This window comes from Cynoglossus semilaevis, chromosome Z, assembly GCF_000523025.1.
Source record: "Cynoglossus semilaevis isolate Cse_v1.0 chromosome Z, Cse_v1.0, whole genome shotgun sequence".
Classification (NCBI taxonomy): domain Eukaryota; kingdom Metazoa; phylum Chordata; class Actinopteri; order Pleuronectiformes; family Cynoglossidae; genus Cynoglossus; species Cynoglossus semilaevis.
Genome location: NC_024328.1, coordinates 7,387,810 through 7,399,274, shown reverse-complemented (window position 1 = coordinate 7,399,274; position 11,465 = coordinate 7,387,810). Strand labels below are relative to the sequence as shown.

The window sequence follows — 11,465 nt, the reverse complement described above, 5'->3', positions numbered from 1 at the left end:
GACTGACTGACTGACTGACTGACTGCTCTCTGTCGTTTCAGGTTCAGCTCCAGTATCTGAGTTTTGATCTGTGACACACAGAGATGCTTGAGCGCAACGTGTACAATGCAGCATTGTGGAGGCAGTGACAGGCCTCATTAGCTGCACCACATCCTGGTTATCTGATCCTCAGGTGTAGCCTGACTTGTACCAGCGTCTGTAACACATGACTCACCTTGAGATCAAACACACTGGTGTCAGAGCCACTGCCAAAGCCACATTTCTTGACAAATTACACCCAGGATGTTGCTGTGGAGTCCAGGTCATGGAAGTGCTGACATGTGAAACTGGAAACCAGGATTTGGTATCAGAGTAGCTCTGCTTAGTGTGACTCATCAATAATGCATCACAGATGATGACATTTGTTTTCCTGGTCACATGTTTGAGCTTGGACATTCTTTTGATGAGTCGGTGTAGAGGTCACTGTGAGGTCACAAACGGTTTAATGCAACAAGGTGATAGAGCTGTTTTTAAAAAGCTAAGTAAACTTCTGAAGGAAAGTGATAGTGAACTCCTTGTCACTGTGACACAGCTCACCACTGAACACAACCAAATGTGACCTCTGCTTTTAACTCATCACCAAAGTGAACAGTGGTCAGCTTTAAGGGGAGCAGTGAGTGGGGACGGTGTCATGCTCAGAGCACCTCAGTGGTAACTTGGCAGCTGCTGGACTAGAACCTAAAGCCTTCCAGACCCAAGTCCGCTTCCTTAACCACTAAGTCACCACTGCTAAGCTGAGCAGATAAGAACTGTGACGATGAACACGTAGGAAGGAAAGTTCCCTCTCCGCCCCAAAGACCTGGTTTCCCATCCAGCTGTTTGCCATAGTTGCCCTGGGCCAGACACTTAACCCCGAGTTGCTCATTATTCTCCAGCCACCAGTGCCACTCATGAGGCTTGGTAATGAGGCCAACATAACTATGCAGATTACCCACTGTGGCAAAGCTAGAAATGTAGCTCCTGAAAATAACAGTAAATGAATGAGCTCATCACATTAAAAAAAAATCAAATTTATTCTTTCAGTTTTATTTTCATCAGTTTTTTCATATAAAAAATAACATATTACATTATATATGCTTATATAATTTGATAGCTCTACAATAGTATTTACCACATTACCTGTAAAAAGCTACAATTTATGTTATGTCGAGATCAAAATACACACATTCATCATTCAGTATGAAACTGAATATGAAATGTCTATATACATATATGTACATTTGTTTATATACATATATGTATAAATACTTATATATGTATATGTCTATGTATATATACATATATACATACAAATATGTATAAAAAGATATATATGTATATACACTGTATATGTACAGAATGCACATCTATACAAATATAAATAAATATATAAAATATATATGTCAGTAATAAAAATAAGATCATACATCTGCCTTGTTGTGATTAATCGTGATCATTTGTTTCATCATTAATCCACAGCTCTCCTTTGAATAATGAGATACATTTTCTTTAAAGCTTTGACAGCCCTAACATTTATCCCGTATAATATATTAAAATGCAGCAACTTTCATGAAACATTTTTTAAAAAATCCATTGAAGTTATTATGGGATGTAGTTAATTCAAATGATAAAATTTCTTTTAATTTGTCATGTTTTATCTTTAAAAGTCCTTTCTTCTGCACTTCAGAGAGACTTTTAATGGTGAAGCCACATTACATTTAGTCTCATTGGCCCCAGAAAGGCATTTTAAATGAAACAAACTGCTATGGGAATATATTTTAAAAAGTTTATAGATTTCCTATAGATGTGTGTATGGATTATAGCAAACCCATCCAACGTTATCAGCTCCCGGTGAGTTAGGTGTTGTAGAGGAATTAAACCTGACAATCTCCATTTCTGCACTGACTTCACACTGAATTAGAAATCTCACATCTGTTTAAATCACATTTTCACCTGCTCAGCTACTGTTTTATATCGGGAGTGGTGTCTGAATGTGAAGAAACGCTTTTCAGACCTTCAGAGGTCACTGTTGCTTTAACAAGTGAAGATGAAGAATAGAGTTGAGGTCGCAGACGTGCAGTGTTTTCCTCCTCCTTCTGTCTTCTCAGATAAACCTCTGAGGAAACTCTTCAACATCACAAACTCCACACCAAGAGCTGATTGTATTGTAGGTAAAAATAACTCATAATGTTCGAAACCGAAGAAAAAAACATTCAGGAACAAATCAGGTCTTTATGACAAGAATTTTAATTCATTTTTTTATTACATTTTGCATTAAATTAAAGAGTTTACAACATACATTTAGCTGTGAATCGGATGTTAACGAAGTGGAGAGAGAAGGTCAAAAAACTTGGTGACATCACAATATCTTACAAGCTTACAAAGTTCCCAAAAGTTGAAAAGAGCGTGGACTTGCATCTAACAGCAGTGTTTCATAACAAGGGTGAGAGACAAAAAGGCACACACCAAAGAACCTCACTGTCCACCGCGGTCGTCACAGTCTAACCCAGTCCAGACGACATCAGAACATTCACAGGCTCTGACATCCACAAAATTCACCCTGCGACGGGGAATGTGCGTCAAAGGTTTGATCCCTGACCCAAATGTGACTTTGATGTTCATATTCTGCGCGGAGGTCAAGTCAGCAAGGTTTAAAGGACACACGAGAAACACATTTCTGACAAGAAAATACATCCGGTCCAAACCAGGCGGGGTTTTTGGGGTCCAGTTGCGGACGTCTGACAGTCTGTTGGTAACATACCACGATGGGAGCAAGTCCCTGGATCATGATTCTGAGAGGGCACTAGAAAAATTGTTGGTCACATGGTATCTGATCTGTCCCCTGTGTGTTAGCGGTTAGCTGAGACACCGTTGGCTTTTCTCCAATAAGTGAACAGAAAAAAGTTTGATATCAAGAAAACTTCACCACAAACGACACCAAGGGAGTTCTCACATGAATTCAACATTGAACGATAATAATAATGAAAAAGTAAGTAATGTAAGTAGGATCAGATTAGTTAAACTCTTCACCGTTATAAGGCCTCAGCAATGACCCCGCTAACACGTTCTCATGGACCCCTCACTGGTTTACAGGAAGGGTCCAAATGGACATGGATGTAAAGCCAAGACCAAGTTTTTGTGTGATGCTCCTTTTATACCAGATCTTGGTCATCTGTAACTGTTTAACAATTCATTACATTTGTCAGTAAACATCGTAGAAAACATTTGTATTTCCAATTGACTGTTAAATATTGCATTTCAGTTTTCAGTTTTTTGGCCAAATCTTTCAGTCCAGGTGAAGATGATTTCTCTGAGAAGTTAAGAGAAATCTTAAAGAACTATGGTCTTTCTTTAAGGCTCGAGCAATTGTTCTCAAAGTAGGGGTGCCCCCCTGCTTGGGGCTACAGAGCTATTGCAAGGGGACATTATCTTTCCACTGTTCTTTTAGAATAACAGCTCTGCAGGAAATGGTGTTTTAAATAAAGTTAAGTGAAGTTCTGAAGCAAAAGCTGTGAAAGTTTGGGAACTACAGACGGGTACACGCCGGCCCTGACCCACATACTGTACGGACATTTACTTTGATCAGTCCTGGAGCCTATGGACAAATTTCCCACTTTGAGGCAGATTTTGCGTCCACACAGATCCCATATACAAATACTGGCTGATTGAGATCTTAGTGAAACAAATTAAAAATGTTAGAAATTCATTAAATAAAATTTTAAGAAAGGGGTTAAAGTAAGGTACGATTTCATATTTTTTTGTTTTTAAAAAGTCAGCTGTTTTTCACAGGAACCAGCCTGCGTTCACATCTGTCCAACCAACAGGTGTTACCTCACACGCAACATACCAGAAGTGTGTGAGGTAACGAGGCGTCTGAGTCTGAGTGGTGTGTGTGTGTGTGTGTCTGCTGTGTTCGAAAGCTACACACAGTTGGGAGTGTTAATTAATCAGTCAATTAATCCTCAGTCCAAGTATATATATATATGGACTTGTATTAAAGACCAAAACACCCACGTCTTCATGGACACTGCCAGCACAACATAAAGGGATTTTTTTTCTTTAGCGAATGAATGGCACAATTAGAAATGAAGCAGCGAGATGAGAGTGCATGTGTCTTGTGAGCCAGAGAACAGAGTTACCCTCATTCTTCTTCTCTTATCTGTGAACTGTAAGTGTGTTTTGTCTAGAGACCAAAATTACAACAATAACACCCACATTCGCTAATTGCGTTTTTATCAAACAAGGGAAATATCATCAACGTAAGAAAAAACAAACAAACAAACAAAACTAAATTAAAAAAGTCAAAAGAAAAAATACACAAGGAGACGAATTAACAGCCATTGACGGAAATAATTGTCACTACTTCAGGGTGTAAGGCACAAATTTACATGTGGAGAAAAACAGCAGGCTTTTACAGATGTTTCTATAGATGCTGCTGCTCTTCTGTGTGACACCGGCACAAAAGACAGATACGTTGTCAGACGGAGGCAGCGCTGCCTTCGCTTGAAGCATCGCTTTGTGTGTTTTTTTTCTGTCTTCATCTTTTTGTATGTTCAACTGCAGATTCCTGTACTGTTGCTGCAGCTGGTTCTCTTTTATTTGTAACATGCAACAGTGAGCTTTGATGGCACAAGCCAGAAACCACTGAGGACAAACGTCACCGAGTCACACAAAAACCACAGTGCTGATTGGGTGGAGGTGAGGGGGTGGGGGTGAGGGTGCAAGAGGAGTAAAATGGTGAGAGTCAGGATTAGATTTTTTTTTTCTTTTCTTCCTTTTTTTTCAAACACTTGAAACAATGAAAATTCTGCTGTGTAAAGTTACAGGTCCCTGTCTGGCACAGTTTAAATAAATATCTCTTCCGCATCACGTCACACTGTGAGCCACAATGACAAACAGTAAGACCTGGTGAGACCTCAGTCGTCGGGAAAGTTCTACTGGCTCCAGTTTAATGACTTTAAATAACTTTTCTCACACTTGATTATTATTATTTTTTTTAAATCTCTTGTTTGTCTTGTCTTCGCTCTCGCTCGTTCTCTCATTCTTTTCCCAAGCCTAAAAGGTTTTTCCAAAAAAGCACTTAACAAAAATAAATACAACAAGCTATTAGTATTAACAGTCATGTGTTATTCAGTAACCAGTTCACCACAGGATCCTCCTGGGCCGAAATCTCAGTCAAACCCAGGCAGGACTTGATTGCTGTAACACTGAGAGGCTTTTCACAGTTTCCTAGAGATCTCAGGCAGCTGTCTGTTCTTTCAGTCTGAGTTTTAGTTCCTCGGAGTTCCTGCCGACTCCAGTTCTTCAGTCTACAATGATTATTCTCCAAACTCCTCTGTGTCGTCTCCTCGTGTGCTTTTACCAGCAAAGATTCAAGTCGAGTCCTGACGACCGAAGACACTACAAAAAAAGAGAACCACGGCCTCAGACGCTACACGGTGCAGTTGGATGGAATATTTAGGACGTGCGTCGTCTTCTTTTGTTACAGTCGTACATGTTTGTTCACAGAGGATCTGGGAGCCAGCGAGAGCATGAGCTCGAAAACAGCAACAAATGACAACAACCATTTGTATATTTACATATTTATATAAAAAGAAGTAATTCCTTAAAAAAAAAAAAAACAAGTTGCATGTTCCACTGTACACCAAAAAAAACCAAAAAACCAAAAAACAAAACCAAAACACACAAAAATAAGATGCATGTTGTACAGTATTCCCTGTCTTTTACTCTCTCTTGGTAAAACCTACTGTTTGTTCCCATTGGACTGGCTAACTTGCTGACTGACTATGTGCAGGAGTCACTGGACTTTTTCGTTGAGAGAGAGACTACAGAAGGTTTGGGAGGAACATCAGGCTTGAGGTGTTTGAGGCCCGTCCGGGGCAGTGAACTGTAGGGGCTCATTCCGGGCTGCCTTGACAGAGATATGCCCTGTGCTGTCATTTGTATGGAGTCCACCCTCTGAGGAGCGGGAGGCGGCGTCTCCACACGGTTGAAGCTGTGATGTCTCGCCAAGTGGGAGGAGTTGGATGAGTTGGTGTTGTGCTTCTTGAGGCCGGATGACCCGCAGGCAGAAGATGCTGAACCTTTCCTAAGGCCGTACACTGAGGAGTGGACCTCCAGCCGTTTGCCCATCTGTGGGACAGCAGGAGGGATGGAGAGGGAGGCCTCACGCTGGGGCACACGAGGGGGCAGCACCCCATCTGGATCCACAATGTTCGGGTTGTGACATGGGCTCTTGACTGTCTTGTACTCCAGGGTTGCTGCCTGGTCATCGGTGACACCGTGTCTCATGCTGAGGTCACTGTGATGGGGCTGCTCCACATATTCATGCTGGTAGGAATGCTGGTGCTGCTGCAGGTGAGACTGGAGTTGGTGCTGGTGCTGTGGCAGAGGCAGGACCACCACACTGGGTATGTGACCCGGAGACGCTCTGAGGGACAGCTCTGTGGAGATGACGGCAGAACCCATATGGGTGATGTCCTTGGTGCAGGCATTGATGATGTTCTGGTTTCTCTCCCACTCGCGGCTTCCTCGGCTGGGCTTGCGTCGCGGCTGCATGGGCGTGGATTCAGGCGTCGGCAGAGCTGTGAGATCGAGGTGGTGCTGGTCTGCTTTTATTAGCATCCTCCCATTTGGTGGTATCCTCCCGTTGTGCATCAGCGGGGTGAGGATGGCTTCAGGTCGACCGTCTTTGGCCTGTGTCTCAAACAAGCCTGTCAGCTTAGTCACGCTGTTCATTGAGCCACGGCGGGAGTGATGGTGGTGGTTGTCCTTTTCCTTGCGACCTGTCAGGTCCATGTCTCGCCGTCGGTGGTCGCAGACGCAGTAGACAATGATGCCTGAAAAGATGGCGCCCATGGCAAAAGCAAGAATGACAGCGATGGCCAACAAGGTCACGGGAACGAGCTGGTCACGTCCCTTTTGGTAGCTCTCGCGGATCACACCTGCAGAGAACAAGTGACACCACGGTTAGTCTTTCAGATGAACAGGAGAATATTTCTACGCTGGGGTGTGGTTGTCAAACAACTTTGACAAATAAACCTGGTGGGAAAAGTGATTATTCATCCTCCACCTAAAACTGAATCAAAACAATTAAGGATTTTTGGGATAAAAAGATTATAGTTTTTAAATACTCCCACAAAACAAAAAACATGTAAATGAAGATGTGTTTATCCCCCCACACAAAATACCTTTTCAGAACTGGCACACGTGAAAGCGTGCTGTAGCAACATTCTGTATTTTCCCCAAAATCCAATCTAAGACAGAGAGTGTGTTTTGCACAAGTGATTATGATTCACATGTTAAATCCCTGATAAAACCCTGAGCCGAAATGAAAATAAAATATATGAGAGCAGATAAAAGAGACAGAAATATCCCTAAAACCCCCTTTTTCCTTCTCGCTGCTGCAAATAGAAGACTTTCCACAAAGCTTGGATTCAATCTCAGGAATCATGGAGAACAAATTAAAAAGCCTCTGATTAGGCGTGAAAACCAATGAACTCCGTCATCAGAGCGACTCTCTCACAGGCTGGCTGTGATACCAGCCCAGGAAAAGATAATTCAATAGAAGCAGAGAGTCGTAGCTTTGGAGAAGTGGTAGCAGTAGGTGGTGCCTAATAAAACAGGTCAATAATACTCTGCACAAACTCGTGTACGTGGTGTACACACACGCCTACTGCACACACACACACACTGCAGGTGATGAATGCAGACATCTACCACAACACCTTTTTTTCCTTGGGTTAACCACTAGAGTCCATAGCAGAGTGATTTACAATGCGTTCACACATGACCTACGACCAGCGCAGATCAGTTACCACAGAAGATTAGACAGGTGGTCTCCATCATGTAAAAAGCTCCCACAGTGCACCACTGCATGTAATAACATGACTGTTGCACATATGTGTCTCAATATTACCATGTCTTTGCAGTACGACATTTTTTATTATACATGACTCATATGATACGAATTTTTCTTTGTGGGAATCTTAAAAAACCAAATCGTAAAAAAAAAAAAAAAGATGGAAGCCTTTAGCACGATAGAGAGGATTTACTTATGTTGATCAAAGAAATGAACGGAATTCACAATCCCAGCTGCGTGTTACACAAGGGAGGTTAAAACTAAAGGTATTTAAAGTATATACCCCTCAAACTTCATCTCCAAACTGCTTAAACTTAGCTGTTCCTCTGATCAGCCCGTTTCTACGTTTCCAATCCCGTCCATCCTCATTCCTTCTAGTGAAAATATCTGCATCTTCATCTCTGTCACCTCCCTTTGTCTTACCTCCTCCCATCATGATGTCAAACCCATTCGTCAAAGCAGGTCTTACTACTGTCTGATAAACCTTCCTTTTCAATTTTCCTTCTATCACAAATCATACTTGAAACTCATCTCATCCACCCTTTCTTCACCTCATTGTTCACTGTCCATTTCTTTGGATAGTTGACCCTAGGTACTTGATCTCGTCCATTTTTTTTTACCACTCTACTCCTCACAGCTTTGTCTTTCCGCCTTACCTCACTCTCTTTTACACACATGCATTCTGCCCATCTCCTGCTGACCTTCATTCCTCTTTGTTCTAGATGTTTGTCATCTCTTACCATCACTGTCCAACATCACGGTGCCTCCTGCCTAAACCTCACCCCTACCTTGAACCCATCAGTCACTGTGACTGCAAACCTAACTACTTTCTGATTAGCCTTACAAATTTTTGCACCACCCTAACATACTTCTCTGCCACTCTTGACTTTCCAGATTTTACACTTCCTTGGCACCCTATCATATGCTTTCTCTGTTATGTTGTTATGACTGTAAAATTATCATTACTTTTATTTTCTGTAGTACCATTGAATCTTGGTTTTACGTCTGAATGTTTTTGTTTTTTTCTACATCATATAGTTAAGCATTCCATTAACCTAACTAACTTTACAGTTGCCTCCTGAGGTAAACATTGAGGCTGAAGTCAAAGTCAGGCCTCTCTGACCAGGTCAGTGCTGTTTAAATCTCTAGTTTAAATTCCTCTGCAAAATGTTATATTTAAAAAAGAATTCTAGCTTTCACTAAAAACTTGACAGTTTCTCAAAACATAGTTTGGGTTGCATTATTCTGTGAAATCCTAAAGCGGTTGAGTAGTCATGTTTAGGATTTTTCAGCTTGGCGATGTAGCTGAGGACAAACAGGGTTAAGATTCCTCTCTCTCTCCTTGGTGTGACATAACACAAACAAAGTATGGTAATCAGTTTTCATGGAAGCAAAACACAGTCTCTTTACCTCTAAGCTATAATCCTGACAGGCTGCAATCATACTTCATTAAGACTCAAAAGTTCACAGTATCAAAGAGCAATTGAGAAGACACAAAAGGTGTCTTATATCTCCATTAGCACTCAACCACAATCAGAAAAATCTCAGCAGTTTCCTTTTCTCCAATTGTTCTTAATTTGTAATAAAAAACAGTCTCCCACTGTTCCACAGCTCAAACATATTTCATTAATGTCTGAATAAAAGCCATAAAAAGCTTCTTCTCTGACCTGGATGTCTTCTTATTGAGGACGTGTCTGGCTGTGCTTATGGCGATGGGTATTATCGTCAGTGAAGCATTAACACTGAACAAGTGTTGCCATGAACTCCGCTGACCAATCAGCTCACCTGTCTGATGTTTAACATCTGCTCCCTATCTCATACAGTTAAGACTGAAAAGCTGCGATACGTTTTCCTCACGCTGATGGACCCTCTGCCTGTCCTCACTTTCTTAAGATCCTTCTTCTGTCTTTCACATCGTCCCTTTTAGACACAATGTATCACATTTTCCACATTCCCCTTGCTACAGAGGTGTTTTCCTGCAGCTTCTCCTTCCATATGGCAAGTGTTGTACTGAAGTGACACTGGGGAAACTGCAATTATTTAGCTTTCTCCATGTGTGCGCAATCATCTTATAGCAGAAATTACATTTCTTGGGGAAAACATTTCTGAAAAAATATGAAAAACGGTGTTGAACCAGTGGAACTCAGACAATCTGCTAAAGTCCCACACACCCAACAACTAACTCTCACCCAGAATCCATGGGAAATGCAAATGTCTAAATCCATCATTTGGATAGCAACTGAGAAAAACTCCCTGAAAAGAACATAAACACTGCTGCAGCCTCTCTGAGCAGTGTTATAGCACAACCCCGAGTTCAACTTGTAGTCCAGCTCCTGTCAGGAGTCCAAGTCACTAAAATAAGTTTGTGTTGAGTCCAAGTTAATTCCCCATGGTTTATCACTGTCAAGGTTGAGTCTCAGTTAAGTGTCGGGATTAAAGTTCAGTTACAGTAAATGTAAAACTTTTTTTTTTGTTGAAAAAACAATATTATAACTATTAGTTATTATAAACTGACAAAGGTCTGAGCTGGAGGTGGTAGAAATTAAGATTCAAATAAGAGTTATCAACATGGACATTTGTTAGAGAGGACATGGAGATTAGTGGTGAAGACAGATATCACAGTAAATGTACAGAGTTTGCGTCAAATACTTAATCAGTTTAATGATTGAAAACTGGTTTGTCGAAAACTTGGACATTCTCAAAACTGAGAGAACCACCACCTCCATGGGAGACCTTGGATAATCAGGTTGTGACCTGATGTCGAAAACCTCCCCCAGAATTATAAAAAGAAGAAAGTTTCTGACAGTAACTTAAATGGAGGATATGAGAAGAAAATGCTTTTTCAGTCTGTCTGAGAACTTTTTAATTACCTTTGCATGTCTCCTAGACGTTTCCTATAGAGATGCAGAGTCAAATTATTCTTCCTCACTATTTAAATCACAGACCTACATTTATCTCAATATGACAGCAAAGACATAACTTATCATTAACGCCACACTTTCGAGCTGCTGTCAAAAAGAAGAAAATCTCCCAAAATCTCTTTCCGTCTGCATTGTGGACATTAAATACACAAAATTTGTAATGTTCCAAATACAAGTTTTCTATCAAACACTTCCATCCACCACAAACAGACCACAGAGCCACCACAAACACATCAGTAACAAGAGCCTCCCGTTTATTTACACCATACATTACCAAGGGAACACATACACACTTGGTGTCATCGTGTTTGCTCTGATGAGAAAACCTGCAGTTTTTTTAATGGTTCTGACGCTAATGTGTTGCATTATCCAATTTGCACTGAGTCATCTAACGACCCTGTTGTCAGACATTTAAACTGTGATTTTCACATCTTAACCTAATGTGAAGAATATTGTTTACCACACAGCAGGATGTAGTGCAGTTCGCCTTATTTCCAATGTAAGGGAAGGTGAATCCTGGAGTTCCACACCAATGACAGAGACATTGCCTCTGGGCCAAAGCACCACTATGTGATCTATAGTGTTGCTTAACCCTTTCCAGGTCACATCAACATATATGTTAGTGTATCTTACTTGGAGACTCCCAGTACCAAAAGGCCTCAGTT

General features: G+C 41.1%; 1 protein-coding gene across 5 annotated transcripts in view; it reads right to left on the bottom strand.

Moving 5' to 3' along the window:
• Positions 1-2,249: 2,249 nt before the first annotated feature.
• sema6a (sema domain, transmembrane domain (TM), and cytoplasmic domain, (semaphorin) 6A) overlaps positions 2,250-11,465 on the bottom strand; it is a 114,155-nt gene continuing 104,939 nt past the window's right edge. For all 5 annotated transcript variants that reach the window (XM_008335977.3, XM_025053020.1, XM_025053018.1 and 2 more), the window contains one exon: positions 2,250-6,962. In XM_008335977.3, coding sequence (XP_008334199.1) covers positions 5,803-6,962 — 1,160 coding nt within the window. In that variant the 3' untranslated portion in view covers positions 2,250-5,802. The remainder of the gene's footprint in view (positions 6,963-11,465) is intronic.